At 46.5% G+C, this 21,222-nt stretch overlaps 1 protein-coding gene and 1 long non-coding RNA gene across 6 annotated transcripts; one reads left to right on the plus strand and one right to left on the minus strand.

Moving 5' to 3' along the window:
* Positions 1 to 3,477: 3,477 nt before the first annotated feature.
* On the plus strand, positions 3,478 to 18,520 carry LOC112806403 (T-cell-interacting, activating receptor on myeloid cells protein 1-like). 4 transcript variants are annotated; one of them, XM_025848661.2, is made up of 10 exons: positions 3,478 to 4,025; positions 7,426 to 7,461; positions 7,592 to 7,882; positions 8,171 to 8,467; positions 15,188 to 15,232; positions 15,645 to 15,728; positions 15,831 to 15,858; positions 16,296 to 16,354; positions 16,672 to 16,709; positions 18,115 to 18,520. In XM_025848661.2, exons 1-10 carry the CDS (start codon positions 3,881 to 3,883, stop codon positions 18,337 to 18,339), a joined length of 1,248 nt encoding a protein of 415 aa, XP_025704446.1. In that variant the 5' UTR covers positions 3,478 to 3,880; the 3' UTR covers positions 18,340 to 18,520. The 4 variants fall into 4 exon arrangements, with proteins under 4 accessions (XP_025704446.1, XP_025704445.1, XP_025704444.1 ...); XM_025848660.2 differs by having other exon boundaries at positions 3,479 to 4,025; positions 16,296 to 16,357; XM_025848659.2 differs by having other exon boundaries at positions 3,479 to 4,025; positions 18,079 to 18,520.
* LOC141371794 (uncharacterized) lies at positions 12,754 to 18,928 on the minus strand. 2 transcript variants are annotated; one of them, XR_012377030.1, is made up of 4 exons: positions 18,636 to 18,928; positions 17,626 to 17,829; positions 15,309 to 15,749; positions 12,754 to 13,403 (listed from the first exon to the last, which is right to left on the minus strand). It is a non-coding gene; the product is annotated as an uncharacterized lncRNA (long non-coding RNA). The 2 variants fall into 2 exon arrangements; XR_012377029.1 differs by lacking the exon at positions 18,636 to 18,928 and having other exon boundaries at positions 17,626 to 17,961.
* Positions 18,929 to 21,222: the final 2,294 nt, after the last annotated feature.

Consider the following 21,222-nt stretch of genomic DNA (forward strand, 5'->3'; position numbering starts at 1 on the left):
GTGTGTGTGTGTGTGTGTGCGTAATATTCCTGTGTGTGTGTGTGTGTGTGTGCGTTACTTCTTCCTTATCCATTCATCTACTGATGGACTTGGGTTGCTTCCATATCTTGACTATTGTAAATAATGCTGCAATGAACATAAGGATGTATATATCTTTTTGAATTAAAGTTTTCATTTTCTTGGATAAACACCCAGTAGTGGAATTACTGGATCATAAAGTATTTCTGTTTTTTTTTTTTAAGATTTTATTTATTTGACAGACACAGCGAGAGAGGGAACAGAAGCAGGGGGAGTGGGAGAGGGAGAAGCAGGCTTCCCGCAGAGCAGGGAGCCCGATGCGGGGCTCGATCCCAGGACCCTGGGACCATGACCTGAGCCGAAGGCAGACGCTTAACGACTGAGCCACCCAGGCGCCCCAAGTATTTCTATTTTTAATTTTTTGAGGACCCTCCATACTGTGGCTGTACCGGTTTGCATTCCCACCAAGAGTGCAAGAAGGTTCCCTTTTCTCCACCCTTGTCAATACTTTATTTCTCTCTCTTTTTTTTTTTTAATTTTAACCATTCTGACAGGTACCTCATTGTGGTTTTGATTTGCATTTCCCTGATGATTAGTGATGTTGATCATCTTTTCATGTGTCTGTTGACCATCCGTATGTCTTCTTTGGAAGAACATCTATTCAGATCATCCCCCCATTTTTTAATTGGATTGTTTGTGTTTTTTCTGGTGTTGTGTTGTATAATTCTTTATATACTTTGAGTATTAATTCCTTATCTGATATATCATTTGCAAATCTTTTCTCCCATTCAGTAGGTTGCCTTTTTGTCTTGTTGATGGTTTCCTTTGCTGTGCAAAAGCTCTTTATCTTTATTTTGATGTAGTTTCAATAGTTTATTTTAGCCTTTTTCCTTTGCCTTAGGAGACATATCTAGAAAAATGCTGCTATGACTGATGTCAGGGAAATTACTGCCTGTGTTTTTTTCCAGGATTTTTATGGTTTCAAGTCTCTTAGATCAGGAACAAGACAAGGATGTCCATTCTCACCACTTTTATTCAACATTGTGCTAGAAGTCCTAATCATAGCAAACAGACAAGAAACAGAAGTAAGAGGCACCTAACTGGTAAGGAAGAAGTTAAATTTTCACTATTTGCAGATGACATGATATTGCATATAGAAAACCCTAAAGACTCCACCAAAAAACTATTAGAAGTAATAAATGAATTCAGTACAGTTGCAAGATGTAAAATTAATATCCAAAGATTGGTAGCATTTCTATATACATTAATGACAAAGTAGCAGAAAGAGAAAACTAAGAAAACAATCCATTTAGAATTGCACCAAAAAGAATAAAATACCTAGGAATAAATTTAATCAAGGAGGTGAAAGACCTGTACCCTGAAAACTATAAAACATTGATGAAAGAAGTTGAAGAAATGGAAAGGCATTCCATGCTTATGGATTAGAAGAATTAATACTGATAAAATGTCCGTACTACCCAAAGCAATCTACAGATTCAGTGTGATCCCTATCAAACTATCAACAGCATTTTTCACAGAACCAGAACAAATAATACTAAAATTTAAATGGAACCACAAAGACCCCAAAATAGCCAAAGCAATAAATCTACTATCAGGCATAAGCATGACCCTGATCCACTTCTCTAACCCTAAAGGCAACCATAATCTGGTACAAGTCCATTTCTTTTTTACGATTTTTTTTTTTTTTACTTGAGACAAAGAAGAGCCCACACGAGCACATGAGCCAGGGAGAGACAGAGGCAGAGGGAGAAGCAGATTCCCCGCTCAGTGGGGAGACCAACACTGGGCTCAATCCCAGGACCCTGAGATCATGATCTGAGCTGAAGGCAGACACTTAACAGACTGAGCCACCTAGGTGCCCTGGAAACTTTCCTTTTTAAACACTGTGGTAAACTACACATAACATGTACCATCTTAACCATTTTTAGATGCATGGTTCCGCAATGTTAAGTACATTGACACTGTTGTACCGCCGCCACCACCATCCACAGAGCTCCTCATCCTGCACATCTCTGCCCATTAAACCAGGACTTCCCCTCCTCCAGCCCCTGGCTCCACCATCTGCCTTCTGTCTCTATAAATCTGACTGCTCTAGGGAACTCATAGAAGTGACTCATACAGTATTTGTCTTTTTGTGTCTGGCTCATTTCCTTGAGCGTAATGTCCTTGAGGTTCACCCACATTGTGGCAGGTGTCAGAATGTCCTTCCTTTCGGAGGCTGAAAAATATTCCATGGTGTCTACAGACCACATTTTGTTTGTCTGTTCATTCGTCAGTGGACACTTGGGTTGTTTCCACCTCATCTACTGTGAATAATGCTCATGAGAACATGGATGTACAAGTATCTCTTTAAGACTCTATTTTCAATTCTTCTGAAAATATACCCATAAGTGGAATTGCTGGATGGTAATTAATTTGATTCAGTTTTTGAGCCTCTATGCAACTCCAGAGTCAGGGGATGTGACTTTGCTTCTTGGCGCCCCACTAAAGGCACACACGTGCTTGTTTTTCAGTTTCCATAATTGTATCAACATTTCTCGTCCTACATTTGCTCCTCTCTCATTGCCTTTTTTCCTTCTTAGCTTATGTCCTCCTAATAAATCCCCTAATTGTCTTTCAATGAGGTTTTGGAAAGAAATGTGTATGTCCCATCTGCATGTTTATGTGGAAGTCCTTCTATCTGTCCCTAAATTCAGCAGTCCCAAATTCTAAGCTTTACAAGAGTTCACTCCTCTTTTAAACTTTGAGTTTTTTGCATCCCACAGCACCTCACTTAAAATTTCTAAAGGCTTAAGTTTCAATAACATATAAAGGGATAAATTAACATATCAATTTCAGCCCATTTAGAAAGCACAGATAAGCAAAAGGAACAAAAAATATCCAGCACAATTCTACTACTCAGAGAATAACACTGTAAATAAACTAGATTTACCTTCTAGATTTTTCCATGTGCACATCAGCCCCTGCCTGGGTTGTCTCTTGTTCTGTCTACACCTCAACCAGATATGGAACACAGCTCCCTAAGTTCTCCTGAAGAGCCCTCTTCCGCCAGAGATCTAATGACAGATTTCACAGAAGAGATTACACTGAGGAGATAGTTCACATTGCGTCCCCACAACAAACCACTTACAACCCACCACAGACATTTCTCTTCTTCAAATTCCTTTTCTGCTATGCTGCCTGCCAGTGAGGGTTCTTCTGTCTTACCTTCTCTTTATAGGGCCTGCTGTCTCATTCCCCCAGATCCCCACCACTCTGATGCCCTATGACTTCCCACCTCTTTGCCCTCACCTCTGACCCCATTCCTGCCCTCAGCATCCCTGGGACATAACCCAGAAGTTGTGCACGTCACTTTGCTCACATCCTGTGACCAAAAGGACCCACAGTTCCCTGAGGGAGAGAAACATTGTGGGTTTTTTAAAAAGATTTTATTTTATTTGAGGGGGTGGGCAGAGGAAGAGGGAGAGAATCAGACTCCCCATGGAGTGCAGAGCCCAATGTGGGGCTCCATCTCATGACCCTGAAATCACGACCTGAGCTGAACCCAAGAGTCAGATGCTCAACCAACTGAGCCACCCAGGCGCCCCGAGGGAAATGTATTCTTATTCTGGATCGCTGGAGCCCAGGTATTTGCTGTCACAGTGCAGAAGGGGACAATGGTGATTGAAGTCCGGTTAGCAGTGTCTCGCATGCTCTGCATATTCATGGCTATGTCTTAGAAGTGGGTGGCTGACCTCTGGACTTTTGGGAGGACTCAGTGCATCAAGCCCGTAGGAAGTGGTTTGAGAGTGTGTTGCAATAGTCATTTCCTGATAGAGACTAGAAGACAGAAACTCTGGGTATGCCAGGGGCAAAGCTGTTCCTGCACGTCCTGGAGTCAAGAGGACATCTTGGCTTCTCACCAACAACAAAACTGAAGGAAGATCCTTGGAAGAGGCTTGTGGGTGCCACCATGATGCCCCAACTCTTGGCTCTGCTCTGCACTGGTAAGTCATGGAGGAGGGCAGGCACTGGATGGGCGGGGCTGGGCTGCGGCAGCAGCTGGAGCTGGTGGGGCCTGTGGGGCGGGTAATGGCATGGGGTGAATAAACACAGACTAGAACCTTCCATTTCCTGAATACAAATTACGTACAAGGGACATGTTGGGTGCTTTACACACATTTTCCTGTTTCCCCAAACTCAGTCACCCCTGAACTTCCCCATGACATTTTCCCTATGTATGTGACATTTGTACTCTTTCCTATGTGATCTTCCTCTTCAAATTCCCCAGGTTTTTGTATTATTATTTTTGTACTCAACTCTATTTTAAAAGAAAATCTGTAAAATACTTCTATTAATGGAAAATCAGTGTCCCTCATCAAAAACAGACCCTGTTCACCTCTGGGCCACAGTTTCCCCAGGTCCTGCCTCTGAGAGGTAGCAGTGAATGCAGGAAGCCGGCTTCAATCTAGCACTCGGCTGTGGTATTCTTCCATGGGATCCGAGACAGTGCCAGGAACCGAGAAGACAGACTTTCTCACACAGGCTCAGTGACACTTCCTCTCCTGTCATTGACCTGAAGTCATCTTACATCTCTTAGAGAAAGTCTCCCAAATAATTTTCTTCCCCATACTGCATTCAAGGAATCTGAAAGTCACAGCTGAAGTACATGCCAAGGTCACTCTGCTGCTAAGCAGAGAAGGTGAATTCAAAATCTGGTCTGTACAGTGCCAAAGACCATAATTTTCTATTGGGCCATATGAAGGAATTAAAAGGTCCTAATTTGGACCTAAGGAGGTGGAAATGTCTGGAGGGTGGATGAAGGGAGTCATGGTTAGAAAAACCTCAAGAAGGTAAATGAGCAGTGGATCCAATGATCTTAGTAGGTGCCAGCAACCTTCTCCTGTAAAGGGCCTGATAGACAGGCTCTGGGGGTTGCATGGTCTTTGTAACCTACCGTTCAACACCTGTCAGAATGGTTCTCATCAAGAAAACAAGAGGTGTTGGGCGCCTGGGTGGCTCAGTTGGTTAAGCGACTGCTTTCAGCTCAGGTCATGATCCTGGAGTCCCGGGATCGAGTCCCGCATCAGGCTCCCTGCTCAGTGGGGAGTCTGCTTCTCCCTCTGACCCTCTTCCCTCTCGTGCTCTCTATCTCTCATTCTCTCTCTCAAATAAATAAATAAATAAAATCTTTAAAAAAAAAAAAAAGAAAAGAAAACAAGAGGTGTTGGTGAAGACATAGAGACCAGGGACTCACGCACTGTTGGTGGGAATGCAAACTGGTGCAGTCACGGCAGAAGACAGTATGAAGGTTCCTCAAAAAGTTAAAAATAGGGGCGCCTGGGTGGCTCAGTCGGTTGGGCATCTAACTCTTGATTTTGGCTCAGGTCATGATCTCAGGGTCGTGAGACTGAGTCCTAGGTTGGGCTCCTCACTGAGTGTGGAGCCTACTTGGGATTCTCTCTCTGCCCCTCCCCCACATGCTCGTGCTCTCTCTCTTTCTAATAATAATTTTTTAAAAAGCTAAAAGTAGAACTACCATATGATCATCAACCCCACTTTGGGGTTATAGATCTAAAGGAAATGAAAACATGAAATTGAAGGGATGTCTGCATCCCCATGTTCACTGCGGCATTATTCACAGCAGCCAAGGCATGGAAATGACCTAAGTGTACATCCATGGACAGATGGTTACAGAAGATGTGGTCTGCATGTATAATGGGATATTATTCAGCTGTGAGGAAGGAAATCCCACCATTTGTGACAACATGGATGGACCTTGAGGGTATTACACAAAGTGAAACAAGTCAGAGACAGAAAGATAAACACTGTATGAACTCACTTTTCTTAGGATCAGTTGGTCTAGATCTGAAAGGAAGGCCACCTGGGAACATATTCCTCACCCTTCCAGGCAATACCAATCTTAGATTTTTGAGATTTCCTCCGGGGCACCAAGGAGAGGACTTATGGCCAACCATAATGTCAGGGATGCATTTAGGCCATTCCCCAAGGAAAGACAGAAGCTTCTCCATGCAAAGGACTGCATTCTCAGCAGCTAGATGTCCCTTATCATAGGGTAGGGATCTCCCCACCTCCTTCCCCTGCTCTCAGTTGACACGGATGGTTATGCTGTTGCATTAGGATGGAATTTGGGAAATCATTATTTCTGAAATCATTATTTCAGAAATCTTTGCAAATGACTCTCTTTACATAAGACCAACTCCATTGGTCAACATGTATTTGTTGAACATCTGCCAAAGTCCATGCTGCATTCTAGGTAGTGAGGATGTATTCTCTGCCCTCAAGGGGCTTAAATTCTAGTGATTCCAGATCTCTTATGAACCCAAGAGCCTCAGGAATAATAGGTGTCTTTAAAACCTAAGTGGTTTCTTTTCCTCCCAGCCAAATGGTTTTTGTCATTATTAAGATTTCTCTCACACTCAAGAAGCCATGGCACCAGGGGAAGGGTGGGTCCTGTGCCCTCTACAATACTGACATGCTCAGGAGACACCCCGAGTGACACATTTAGGGTAATAGGGATGATCAGGAGCCAAGTGTAGTGTCCCTTATCCTCTCTTCACCATCAAATCTAGAGATGACATCACAGGATACAACAGATGAAAAAGGTGGATGGATAAAGGATGGGTGGTGGGGGAAATCATTAGGTTCTGAGGCAAAATGGCAAAGCCATCCAAAGTCCTGGGGCCATTGTGAGGAGGGAAGACCCTGGGACGGTGAAGTGGGACAATGTGAGAAATGACAGAGACTGTGGTAGACCCCCGAGGATGTCCATGTCTTGACTCCCAGGAGCTGTGTATATGTTCCTTTATGTGGCAAAGGAAATGCAAGGTGGCAGGATGGATTAAAGTTGCTTATCAGTTGGTCTTAAAGTAGGGAGCTTCTTCTGGATTATCTGGGTGGTCACAGTGTGACCAACCACACGACCCCCAGGGTAGCAGAAGAGGCAGAAGAGGGTGTCAATGCACCAACCATTCCTAGTTTTAGAGCCAGAGGAAAAGGCCACTACCAAGGGGTGCAGGCGCCTCTAGAAGTTGGAAAAGGCCAGGAAATGGGTTGTCATCTAGAGCCCCCAGAAGGAACACAGCCCCGAAGACACCCTGGTTTGAGCCAGTGGGACTTGTGTTGTTGGATTTTTCTAACCCATGGAATGGCAAGATAATAAATCTGTGTCATCACGAGCCACTAGACTTGTGACAATTTGTGACACCAGCAGCCCTAGGAAATTAACATAAGGGGCAAATCAGCACCCATGCCAGATGGGTTCTCCAGCAGGAGGCTGGGACTGCCACTGAGCGTGATGACAGGGCTCAGCGGCAGCCCCTGGGGAGGCCCCTTGGGATGGGGTTCCAGGCAGGTGCTCAGGTCTCATGGACGGTTCTCCCGCAGGGCTGTGTGCCGGCCAAGGAAGCAGGACAACTGACGGTGAGTTCCTTCAGTCAGACCCTCCCTCCCCTTCACTCCAAAGTCCCCGTGTCCTGTCTCTTTCCTTCAAGGGGCTTCCTGACAGCAGACGAGGGCACCAAATCCTGTCCCCAAATCTGCTTCCTTCCAGAGTCCCTTCCCAAGCCCTCCCTCAGGGCCTGGCCCAGCTCGGTGGTGCCTCGCGAGAGTAATGTGACACTGCAGTGCCAAACGTCTACCAAGAATGTCAACTTTGTTCTCAGAAAGGGAAAAGTTCCACTGCAGTCCGTGCAATCACGGGCTTCCACAGAGGGCCTGGCTGAATTTCACCTCACTGACCTAAAAACTGACAATGCTGGAGAGTACAGCTGTGAGTACTACAGACTAGGGAGCCCGTACGTAAGTTCGCGGCCCAGTGACGTCCTCCTACTGCTGGTGACAGGTGAGGAGGTGCCTCGGAGGGACATAGGGTCTTGCAGGGACAGGTGTGCGGGAGGAACCCGAGGGAGGGAGGGAACGAGGGGAGATGGAGAAACACAGAACAGAATGACCTGGCTCAGCTTCATCCAGGGCTTGTTGGGGAAATCTTCCCACAGTCAGAGTGGAAAGAGGGTGAGACCAGGGATCTGTCATTTTCGCCCACTTGGCGGGAACCCCTGCCAGGAGAACAAGGGAGGGTGGGGGACCCCGGGCTTCTCCCCATGACCTTGGAGCCCTCCTTCTCTTCCAGGAGATTTAACAAAACCTTCCCTCCAAGCCCACCCAAGGGGGGAGGTGAATGCAGGAGACACTGTGACCCTGCAGTGCCAGAGGCCAGACAATATTTTCGCGCCTGTAATGTTCGCTCTACTGAAGGCGGGGGCAGCAGAGCCCATACGGGTCCAGAGTCCTGCAGGGAAGGAGACGGACTTCTCCCTCCAGACTGTGACAGTCAGTGATGCCGGGAACTACAGCTGTGTGTACTTCCAGACAGGGATTCCTTTCTGGGCTTCACACCCTAGCGATCATCTTGAGATCCAGGTGACAGGTGAGGTTTGCACTGTCAGGAGGACCGCAGCTGGATTACCTGCCTGCTGAGGTGCTGGGACCTGAGGGGGTGTGGTGCAGGCACAGTTTGTCTCCACAAGACTCTGCAGCTTGGAGAAATCATTTAGGAAGAACCAATGGAGGGCCAGGATTCTGTGGAACAGTGTAGAGGATCTTCTGGCAAGACAGGGAGCAGAGATGGTGGAGAATCACATAAAAGGAGGCTGGGTGGGGGCTTCCCACTGTAGGTGGCCAGATGTGCTCTGGGGGGGGCAGGCTTCAAGGAGGGAGGATTTGCAATAACTGACCCCCACTAGGAAAATAAGATGTAGCCACAAAACCATCGCATATCTCCTGGGCAGGGCATAATTCATCTAAAGTGTGAATGACACCTCCTGGGGTTATGCAGGAGGAGGTTCCAGCAAAAAGGCAGAGGAGGGGGCAGAGAATAACAGAGCCCAGGAGCATCTTCCTGAGAAAGACTCAGAGACTGCAAGAAGACCTGTGTTCCATTTTCATTGGGACTCTAGCACTCTTGCCTTTTAGCTCAGCTGAGTCGAGCTTTTCTCTTCCTGTCAAGCCCTTTCTTTCAAGAGGAATGATTTTTTTTAAAAAACTATGGCAAAAATGCATAACATATAAGTTACCATCTTATTTGCAAGTGCACTTGCACCACCACCCACCTCCAGAATGCCCTTCATCTTGCAGAACTGAAACTCTGTCCCCATCAGATAGCCTCTCTGCATTCCCCCACTCCCAGCCCTTGGCTCCCACCATCCTACCTTGTCTCAATATATCTGACTAATCCAGGAACCTCACATCACTGGAATCATACGGTATTTGTCATTTTGTGACTGGCTTTTCTCACTCCGAAATACGTTCTCAAGGTTCATCCATACTATAGCATATAGCTGGATTTCCTTCCTTGTTGAGGCTGATAACATTCCATTTTATGGACAGACCCCATTTCGTTTACCTATTCATCAGCTAATGGACATTTGGGTCCTTTCCACCTATTTGGCTACTGACCTATCACCTCCTGGCCACCTAGTGGCTATCAATTCTTTTGGATGTATACTCAGAATTGGGATTGCTGGATCTTAGAATAGTTCTACCTTTAAATTTTGGAGGACCCACCACCATACTGTTTTTCATAGTGGCCACGTTCTACGTTGCTACCTACAGTGCACAAGGGTTCTGTTGGTTTATTCAGGAAAGGGATGTTTTTTGACCACAACCTTTCCCTTGTGCACTAGGGCTATTTTTCACAACTCAATTTGTCCAGGACAAGGGGAGGAAGAGAGGCCAGTAGGAACCAGGCATCCTCCTGGATGGGGGCTGAGCACCCCAGTACTGACATGAGGACCAGTCATACCTGCACAGGGCAGTAAACAGAGAACCTGGAATTTCCAAAAAGTTCATGGGGCAGGGATTCAGGGCTCCTGAGAAACGCCATGCAGGATAGGAGAACAGGTGAAGTCAGTGGACCTGAGTTAAAACCACAGCTCTGGCGCTCGCTGTCTGTGAATATTCTTCAACTCAGTTCTTTGTATGCCTTTCCCTCATCTGTCAAGTGCGGGGGCGGGGGGGCAGCAATGCACACCTCTGACCCATACAACTTCTGTAGGAAGGAGAGAGAATGTAAGTGATCAATCATAACGGATAGGACTGTATTCATCAAGACACTTGGTTGCAAGTGAAAAGCACCTACCTTCAAGTGACCTAGGGAAAGTGAGGGGAATAGATCAGCCCTTGGAATTAAAAAGGTCATTCAGGGTTTCCCAACCGGGCACTACTGACATTTTTTGCTGGATAATTCTTTTTGGGGGGGTGGGGTGGGAGAATGGTGCATCTTGTGCATCATAGGATGTTCAGCTGAATCTCTGACCTCCAACTGCTACAAGTCTCCTTTGCCAACTGTGACAACCACATCATCTCCGGACACTGCCAAGTGTCCCACGGAGTCCGGACTATGTGTGGCTGGAAACCACTGGGATCACGGGCCAGTAAATCATGGGAAGCGCATGGACGCCACCAGCTTCAGAAACTGGAATGAAGGACTGGAGTCTTGCCCGGATTCTTTTCCCCTGACACTTGTTTGTGTCCTTATTGTGCCCATGTCATTCTCTTTTAGTGGGGACCAGCTCCCTCTTTTGGGCAGAGAGCATGGCTTTTAAGAGCTGAATTTATGAGCAGCTCATAAATTTTACTCCTGGAGAAGCATGTGACCCTCTTTACCAGACCCAGTTCAAAACAGACAGACACACAGACAGACAGACAAAGGGACTGGGGAGGGCTGTGAATAGTCCTGGCCAGCTTAGCCTCTAGATCGATCCTAGGAAATGCTCATGAGAGAATGCTGTGCAAGAAAAACCCCAGCGCCATCCAGGGTGACTCAAATGTAGCGGGGAATGAGCAGTTCCTAAAAGAAGGAGAGGAGCTACCCTCTGATCCTATGATCTGAAATTTGTGTCCCCCACCCCTGCAATTTCACGTTGAAAAATCCTAACCCCTAATGAGACAGCATTACGAGGCGGGGGCCTTTGGGAAATGCTTAGGTCTTAAGGGTGGGGTCCTCATGATGGGACTAGTGCCCTTATAAAAGGAGACCCCAGAAGCTCCCTTGTCCCCTTCTGCCATCCAGAAGAGCCCCACCCCCACCCCTGGACCATGCTGGCGCCCTGATCTCAGATTTCCGGTCTCCAGGCCTGTGAGAAAAAGATGTCTGTTGTTCATCAGCCCCCCAGCCTGTGGCATGCTGTTAGAGCAGCCCAAAGGGACTAAGACAGCTAATGAGGGTGGGGTATCTGCTCAGCAAGGGTGTTTGCTACAGAATTACAGAGCCCTGGACAGAGCAAGAAAATTCCAAGGTCCTGAGGCTGATCTGGAGACCATCGGCAGCAGCACGGGGTGAAGGAGTTTTCTCTCTACCCCAGGGTGGGGCCACAGAGCCCAGGAGTGAGGCAGGGAATTCATGGGTCTAAGGAAACCTTTCCTGCATCTAAGATCCAGCTACTCCATTGCCTCCTAGGTCAATGTGAAGGACATTCCCCCTAGGGATAAGTCAGGTAATTGGGAGAAAGGGAAGAACATTCAAACAACCATAGCCATTTGAACAGGGATGAGCACCTGTCACTTAGGTAGATGGCCCCCGTTTGGAAGAGTGTGTACCTACTCGTTTTGCAAATAATTACAAGCGTTTGGATTTTAGTTAGTTAACAAGCTATCTTCCTATAGATTCCTTAGCTTCTGTCTGCCTCAGCTTCTCTACCTGTTAAACGGGGTTGATAGTAGTACCTGCACAAGGGACTCAGTGGTGAGATTTTGAGGAGTTAAAGGACCTAAATCCTTTCTAAACTGTCTGGTGGACAGCAAGTGTCATCGAAGTCATCTAAGTCTTTACTATTATTATCATTATGAACACCCCAAATGTCCCCCTCTGCATAGCAAAACAGCTTTATCAAGAACTGCACTCCTAATGGGAGACTTTCCAGGAAACAGAGAACATTTGAGGTGTGTACCCCTCAAATGATAACACTAAATATCCTCATCGTTACAATGAATTACAAATATTAGTGGAGAATTACATGATCTCCTAAGGTCTTCCAGGTTCTAAAAGGGCCAAGGGTGCATGTCTGTGTCTCTAACTCAGCTCAATTGCCTGTGACAAGGTTAAGCACAGATGAGATGGTCTTCAAAACATGACGCTCAAAGAGACAAAACTGGAAGAAAAATATTGTAGGTTGGATCTGCTCTCTGTAGAAGGTGGAAATTTTAAATAATTTTGCGTTATCCAACAACTGGTGAGTCATTTGTTTTTTCTCTTCTTTATCCTTGGCATATAAGGAACCTTCTGAGTTTCTTGATATGCTGTTCCTGGCATGAGTACATCAGTGACAGAATGGCTCACCTGGAAGGATCCAGGAAGCTGTCGTCAAGCCTAATCACCACCTTTCCCGTGTTCCTTCAGCAACTGTTCAAACCCTGACAACCATCACCAAGGGCAACAGGCTGAGGAAGACAGGAGGGTGTCATCTGGGGGGTGGGGGGTGGCAGGGAGATGACTGAATATAGGTGCATTGACAGATTACTGCAAACGGAGCCCAAGAGTTTCCCTTTGGGATTCGCCAGAGCTTTTTATAAACCCTTTTGACATTTTTGGTGGTCACTGCTGGGGATGGGGGATAGAGGATGCTCCCGGCATCTAGGAGGCAGAGACCGCAGAAGCTGCAAAACACCCTGTGATGCCCAGGACCCCTCCCCACCAAGAACTATCCAGCCCTGAATATCAATGGCGCCCAGGTTGAGAAACCCTGCTCCAGACCCACTGTCTAGTTTCCAGGTACACACCAGAGTTCTTGCAGGGATTTTAAGGGTGGAGACCATACTCTCCTCCAATTCCTGAAGCCTCTAATTCCTTAAACTATGCGCCCCGGACCAGTAGCTGTTTCAGAAACTACTTAGCAGAGTACTGTCTTCCTTCAAGGTCACTTGTGGTGTTTTGGGTTTTTTTTCCCTTTTATCCTGAAGTTTGATTTGTCTCCAGTTTCCCAGCGATCTCTTCAGAGCCAGACCCTAGGAGCCTGATGGCTCGTGGGGTTTACTCATCATTTCTAAAGTTGGAATGAGATCAATGCAGTCTCTGGTTTAGAGGAGAGCAGAATGTACCTGGCAGGGGGTAGGAGGGGAGGGTGAGTAGACAGGAGGTGGTTGAGTCGAACAGTGTCCCACTTCCTGACGGTGTGGCTCCACAGGACAGAGAGGTGAGGAGCTACAGGTGATACCACAGGGAACAGAGGAAACAGTGGTCCGGAGTGAACAAACTTCCCAGGCCTGCTGCCTTCTTGGAAGCTCAGGGCTGGGGGAGGAGGTGGGGTCTTCAGATGGTCTCAGGGGTCTGCTTCTTCTGCTTTGGTCAACTCGTAGCCAGAACAGCTCTGGATGGTAAAGGCAATGAAGAATGATGTGGTGAGTATCATCACATTAAGCAAGAGTCCCATCCCCGGTCTCTGCTACTCACTAGCTGTGTGACCCTGGGCAACTCATGTAGCCAGTGGGCTGGACAGCCAGGACACAGCTGATGTTGAGCCTGGAGGTAGCTGGAAGCAGAATTCCTTTATCCTCAAAGGAGATCAGTCTTTCTCTTTGGGCCTTCAACTGATTGGATGAGGCCCACCCATATTACAGAGAGTAATCTGCTCTACTCAAACTCTGCTGACTTCAGTGTTAATCACATGTGTTTTTAAAAATGAATTTTAGTTAAGATTGCATTTATTTTATTTTAATTCCAGTGTGGTTAACATACAGTGTTATATTAGCTTCAGGTGCCACCTTCCTGGCAACCAGTCTAGACTGGTATTTGACCAAGTAACTGGTACTGTAGCCAAGTTGACACATAAATTTAACGATCACACCCGCCTACACTCAAGTCTTGGGGTCCCTGAGGGGGTCCGGACACTTCCGGAATACACTCACTTTTTCTTTCTGCATCCTATCTTACTTAATTCTGTTCCCTAGATAGACCCCAAACTCAGAAAACCGTCCTCCCACAAACCAGCCAGAGAACTGATAAGAATTTCCTTTCTTTTGAGAAATCTGAAAATTACTACCTAATAGAAGTAACAACAATCAAATAAGATAGTCCCATATCCACCACCCAGAATTAGACTTGTTTAGTTTGTCATATTTGTTCCAAGTTGTTTTCTTTCCACAAATAAAGATAAAAAAAAGAGAGTCCTCTTTCCTTCTCAACATGATTCCCATCATTTCCCCCCTTCCCAGTAGAACCCTCTGCCCTGAAGCTGGTGTTATTTCTGTGCATGTTTTTATATATTTTTACTACATGGACATGCCTTTGTAAATAATGTATAGAGTTTCAAATTTTATTTAAATTTGATTAGGTTGAGATACCACCTTACACCAGTTAGAATGGCAAAAGTTGACAGGGCAAGAAACAACAAATGTTGGAGAGGTTGTGGGGAAAGGGGGACCCTCTTACACTGTTGGTGGGAATGCAAGTTGGGACAGCCACTTTGGAAAACAGTGTGGAGGTGCCTCATAAAATTAAAAATAGAGCTACCCTATGACCCAGCAATTGCACTACTGGGTATTTACCCCAAAGACACAAATGTAGTGAAAAGAAGGGCCATATGCACCCCAATGTTCATAGCAGCAATGTCCACAATAGCCAAACTCTGGAAGGAACTGAGATGCCCTTCAACAGATGAATGGATAAAGAAGGTGTGGTCCATATATACAATGGAATATTACTCAGCCATCAGAAAGGATGAATACCCAACTTTTACATCAACATGGATGGGACTGGAGGAGATGATGCTAAGTGAAATAAGTCAAGCAGAGAAAGTCAATCATCATACGGTTTCACTTATTTGTGGAACATAAGGAATAACATGGAGGACATTAGGAGAAGGAAGGGAAAAATGAAGGGGGGGAAATCGGAGGGAGAGATGAACCATGAGAGACTATGGACTCGGAGAAACAGTTTTAGAGGGGAAGGGGGAGGGGGGATGGGTTAGCCTGGTGATGGGTATTAAGGAGGGCACGTACTGCATGGAGCACTGGGTGTTATATGAAAACAATGGATCGTGGATCACTACATCAAAAACTAATGATGTATTATACGGTGACTAACATAACATAATAAAATTTTAAATTTTTTTTGATTAAATTTAAAACTTAACTCAAGAATTCTGTCTTCTAGATAAAACTGAAAGGAAGTCTCCCAAGATGGCAGAAACAGAGCTGGGTAAGAGAGTAGAGCTTCCTGGGACATACAGTCATTCACCCATGGGATGAGATGTCCTTGTGCAGCTGTGAGTTACCTGGGAAAATTCTCGAGGATGTCTGTCTATCTGTTGGTGATGCCTGAAGGCTGTGGCTCAGTGCAAGGTCTTCCGAGGTGGGGAGGATCAGAGGCAGAGCTCTGCCTCCTTGGTAGCTGGGCCACTTTGGAAATAGTACTTCAACCCTCTGACGTTCAGCTCCTGCATCTGTAAAATGTGCATCACTCTGTCTCTCTCCCAGGATACTTGTAAGTATGAAAATAACGTAGTGAGCTCTCCAGCACGTGGTAGGAACTTGATCGATGGAGACACACTGAGGCACCAGAGAGTGTCCCAGGAAATCGTGAGCCCGTTTAACCCCTCACCTCTCCCCAGGGACCACTGGGATCACCCTCATTGTCATCTTCATCTTTCTCTTCCTCCTTGGAACCTTCCTCATCTGCAAATACACCCAATGTGGTGAGTTCAGGAAAACAACAGCTAAATATTAGGGAGGAAATGGGAGAAATAGAATGGGAAAGTAACACCACAGGGTTGATCCTGTCTCTCTTTTATCCCCAGGGGCAGCTCCGGACAAGATGACCAAACGGTAGAGCAACTCAGAGGATCCCATCTGCCCATACTTAACTCTTCCTCCATTGCTGCCTGGACTATTCAAGACCTTCTTTCTTACCTCAACATTTTATGTGGCCCCAAGCAGCCCCAGCAACCATCCGGTGTCTCTCCACATCCTCTCTTCTTACAACTACCCTCCACTTCTCACTCAGTGTTCTTTCCTTGGATCCTTTCCTCATGGACCACACTGCCCCCAACCACTTCCCCTCCTCACCTCTCAAGACTTTGCTGAGCACCTGAATGACTTGGGGACCCCAGCAAGGGGTGTGTGAGCGTCGAATAAGTGGTGGGCGGGACTTTGGTTTACACGTGATCTTGCTTGGCACCTCACCTCCACCTACCCACAATGATCCCGATTCCTTTTACCTTTACCAATTTCCTTTACCTCTAATGCTTCACTGTTTCTTTTAGGTCCCACTCTAAGGAACCTGAAGAAATGGGGACAAGTATTCAGCCTGAGAAAGAAAATGGTGGTGGGTACATGTGTGTGTGCACACATGTGTGCTGCTTGTGCTCACGTAAGCCTGTGTATTTGAGCGTGGATGTGAGTCTGCGTGTGTAGGTGTGCAGGGATGTGTGTATGCATGTAAACATGTGTGTGCATGTGTGTGAGAGCATGCATGTGTAGACATGTGCATGAGTGTGTTGTGTGTGTACATGTGTGGTTTGCATGTTCTTGTGCATGTGGATGTGTGTATGAGTATTCACGTGTGCACACACGTGCGTGCATGCAGACTTAACCCCTGGAGCCTGGGGGTGAAGCAACAGCAGAATTTTTCCTTCCCAGATCCACCTGCAGCTATGACGAACTGCTCTCCTGCCTCGGTGAGTTTCCACTGTGGCCATTTCCCGTCATCCCCTCAACCCAAGCTCTCTGTCACTCCCTCCAGTTTTGTCAATGGTTTGGGCCTCTGCTTTCCTCTACCCCCACCCTTGCTCTACTTTCCAGGAGAATCTGGTCTGAAATTTTCTGTGCCTTCTCTGGCCAGGGGACCTTCATCCCATGACTTGTCCTTTCTGGGGACATTTCCCCATGTGACATGGGATGTACATCACCTTCTTTCTAGGATGAATGGGATGATTTAATAAGCTCAGAGCCACGCAATGATCAGTAGGATCCCAGGCGTGGCGTAAGCATTCAGTGCCCCTGAAGCTACTATTATTATAAACTATCTGTTACAATCTCGGGCCAGTGACTTTCCCACCCTGAGCCTCTGTCTCTTCATCTGGACAATGGGGATGATGTGCTCCACCTCTTCATGCTATTTATGAAAATATGGTAACTACCTACCATGAAGTACCTGCATACTACAACCTGCAGTTATCAAGTGACCCTTTATTTTTTTCATTTACACTTCAATTTTTTAAAAAATTGTGGCAAAACGCATATAACATAAAACTCACCATTTAACCTGTACAAGTTAGCAACTGTTGGAATATTCACAATGTTGTACAATAATCACCATTATCTAGTTCCAGAACATTTTCATCACCCCAGAGGAAACCCCACAGCCTTTAAGCACTCTCTGCATGCCCATACCCCCACCTCAAGCCCCTGACCACCACTAGCTTTCTGTCCCTAAGGACTGACCTATTCTGGACATCTCAGATTAACACTCTCTTTGGTGGCTGTTTGTATGAATTATCTATGGTTTCATAACAAACGATCCCCAAACACAATGGCTTAAGGCAACACTTATGATCTCACGGTGTCTGCAGGTCACATCTGGGTGTGACTCACATTGGTCTCACGGGCTGGCATGAAGGGGTTGGCCAGGGCTGGTTCAGGCTTGGATCTGTTTCCACACTCACTCACTCACTCAGGTGGTGGCTGGCAGGATTCAGTTCCTTGCTGGCTGCTGGCCAGAGACCACCCTGACCATATGGGCCTTTCCATAGGACAGATGTAACCCAGCAGCTGGCTTGATCAGCATGAGTGAGGGACCTGAAAATAGACAGGTGTGAACAAGACAGAAGTCAGTCTTTCACCACCTAGTCTTGGACACAAAGACACAGGACAGCCCATCCTTTTTACTTACTCTGTTTGACAGATGCATGTCCCTAGGTCCCACCAACCTTCAAGAGGGTAGGGGACTGCACCAAGACTCAAAGGGCAGGAGGCTCTTTCTAACACAGCTGTCTACCACACTGTTGTTACAAATGCTAAATCTTCACAATCCAACACTCTTTCCAGGGAATACTTGATCCTTTTCTCCTTGCTTCCCTTGAGATTAAAACATCCCAGGTCTCAAGAGCTGAGGAACCCCATGGAGTGACTTATGCTGAGCTGAACACCAGAGCCCTAAGTGAGGGTCCCTCCAGCCAAATGGAGCAGCCTCTGGAAACCTGTGTGTACTCAACCCTTAAGGCAAAGCCAGGAAAGCACCTGGAACCTGGGAAGGAAGAACTTCCAACAAGGGGATGGATGATGGAGAGAGGACCCCTGAGGCACTAAGCAAATGGGGGATCCCTTTCCTCAAATCTCCAATGAAGACTTGTTTCCTTCTTCTAAAAATTTATTTTTTTTAAATAAGAGGTATCATTTGCATAGAGTAAGATGCACAAACCTTATCTCTACCTATCTTCTTTGGTATAACCACTGTCCAAATAAAAAAAGTATTTCTAGCACTCCAAAAGGTTTCTTTGTGCCACTCTCCAGCTAACCACCCTTCCCCTGAGATCATTCCTTTTTCTGACTTGTATCGCCTTGGATGACTTTTGCCCCTCCCTCATATGCACTCATATACACACAGTACGCCACGTGAATTCTTCTGTGTGGGCTGCTTCCATGCGAAGATGTCGTTTCTGAGGTTTATCCCAGGTGTTACTTGCATTCGTACCTTCTTCCCTTTTTACTGCTGAGTATTACTCCATTGCACATTCATGCCACAATTTGTTGATCCGTTCTCCAGTGGAAGAACTTCTGGGTTGTTTCCAGGCTGAGGTTTCTATGGGTCAGGTTGCATGAATACTCTTAGCTATGTCTTTGTATACACAGGCACATATGCAGGCCTTTCCCTGGATTATAAATAGTGGGACGGCTGTGTCAAAGAACAGGTGTATGCTTCATTTCATTAGACACTTGTCAACAGTTTTCCAGAGGGGTTGTCCCACTTCCTGCTTCCTTCCTGACAAGTGCTCAGTGCCTTTCCTGACTGCCACTCTTCTGCTCCCACTCCCTTCTCTCCACAAAACTGCCCCCATGACCTTACACAAGTTTGTGGGCTTGAGTGAGCCTTCATTGTGGCTTGTGACCTCCAATTATTCTCACTCCTGGTATTCATGCCTCTGTGTAATCCCCTCCCCTGGTTCTGGAGACTGACTTCTAACCTACAGAATATAGCAAAGGAGACAGGATGTCACTTCAGCAGTCGTGTTAATGAAGAATACAACTATCATCTAGGCAGCAGGCTCTTTCCTGCCTTCTATGATTGTGCACTTGCGTGATGATGTGAGTTCCCCATTTTGGAGAAGCCCACTTGGCAAGGAACCGAGAATAGTCTCCAGCCAGTAAGGAATTGACTTCTGCCAACAACCATGTGGGCTTGTGTCATATAATAAAGAATTTGGGGCGCCTGGGTGGCTCAGTTGGTTAAGCGACTGCCTTTGGCTCGGGTCATGATCCTGGAGTCCCGGGATCGAGTCCCGCACCGGGCTCCCTGCTCAGCGGGGAGTCTGCTTCTCCCTCTGACCCTCCCCCATCTCATGTGCTCTCTCTCTCTCTCATTCTCGCTCTCTCAAATAAATAAATAAAATCTTTAAAAAAATAAAAAATTAAAAAATTAAATTAAAAAAAAAGAATTTGGCTGATCTTTGTCCTTGGCTCTGGGGAGGTAATCCCTAAGTGCTTGGAATCTCTTGAGTAACAGGAGCATCTTTGTTATTCATGGTGGGTGCCTTGTACCACACCTGGGTTTATGTCAGTAAGATGACCCAGGTTGGGTGCTGGTGATGCCAGAAAGACCAACCATGTGATTACAGGGTTACAGCCTTGATCTCTGGGGATGAGAGGGCGCTGGAGACAGAGTCAGTCATGTGGGCAATGATTCAATCAATCACACCTATGTAAGGAAAGTCTGATGAAAACTCTGGACATCTGGGGAGCTTCCTGCTTGGTGACACATCCTGAGAATATAGGAAGCTTTGCTTTGGGGGCCCTCCCAGACTCCCCCCTGTGTGTCTCTTCATCTAGGTGGTCTTGATTTGTATCCTTTATAATAAAAACTATAATCATAAGTATAGTGCTTTCCTGAATCCTCTGAGTGCTTCTAGCAAGTTAATGAACCTGACAGGAGTAGCAGGACCCTCCAACATTTTCGGTCATTGGTTCAGAGGTGCAGGTGACTCGGGAACACCTGAGCCTGCAACTAGTGTCTGCAGTGAGGACAGTCTTGTGGGCACTGCACCCTCAGCCTGTGAAGTCTGCTAACTCTGGTGGTTCATGTCAGAATTGCATTGCAGCTTGGAAGTGGATCCTTCTCCAGCTGAACCTTCAGATTAGACCCCAGCCCTGGCTGATATGGTGACGGCAGCCCACAGAGGATCCCGCTCAGCAGTGCTTGGGTTCCTGGACCCAGAAACTATGAGATAGTGAAGGTGTGTTGTTGAAGCTGCTGTATTTGTGGTAATGTTGTTACACAGCAACAGATAACCAAAATGCTGAAACCCTCGTGTGTACCCTTCCACACAAAGAACCTGAGACAAGGAGGCATCTTCACCATTGCTGGGGGAGCTTCAAATGGTTTTCTGGAAAGGGAATGGGCTTCTGAGACAGAGCTGAATTCCAACTCCTGCACCTGCCTCTCCCACCTCTACGTCTTTGCACAAGGGAACCTGCCCTGCTGCCCCTCACTTTACATATTTCCCGTTAATTTGCCCCTGCTGCCCGAATTTCACCAAATACGATTTGGCAGGAAGCACACTGGTTCACCTGCATCATGAACTCAGCAAGTTGGTCAAAATGTAGGTAAACCAGGATTTACATTTTTAAGTTGCAGAGACACATTTTCCTACCTAGAGACAAAATCAGTGAGGGCAGTGAGAAAAAGAATGGAAAGCTGCCATTTCAGACCTTTTTTTTTTTTAAAGATTTTATTTATTTATTTGACAGAGAGAGAGACAGCGAGAGAGGGAACACAAGCAGAGGGAGTGGGAAAGGGGGGAGAGGGAGAAGCAGACTTCCAGCTGAGCAGGGAGCCCGATGCGGGGCTCGATCCCAGGACCCTGGGATCATGACCTGAGCCGAAGGCAGACGCTTAACGACTGAGCCACCCAGGCGCCCCCATTTCAGACCTTCTGATAATTTCATTTCCTGGCTAAGTAAGAGCCTGTGAGTCAC

Source organism: Callorhinus ursinus, unplaced genomic scaffold, assembly GCF_003265705.2.
Source record: "Callorhinus ursinus isolate GAN/ISIS: 27379988/994484 unplaced genomic scaffold, GSC_fseal_2.0 scaffold101, whole genome shotgun sequence".
In the NCBI taxonomy this organism is placed as follows: domain Eukaryota; kingdom Metazoa; phylum Chordata; class Mammalia; order Carnivora; family Otariidae; genus Callorhinus; species Callorhinus ursinus.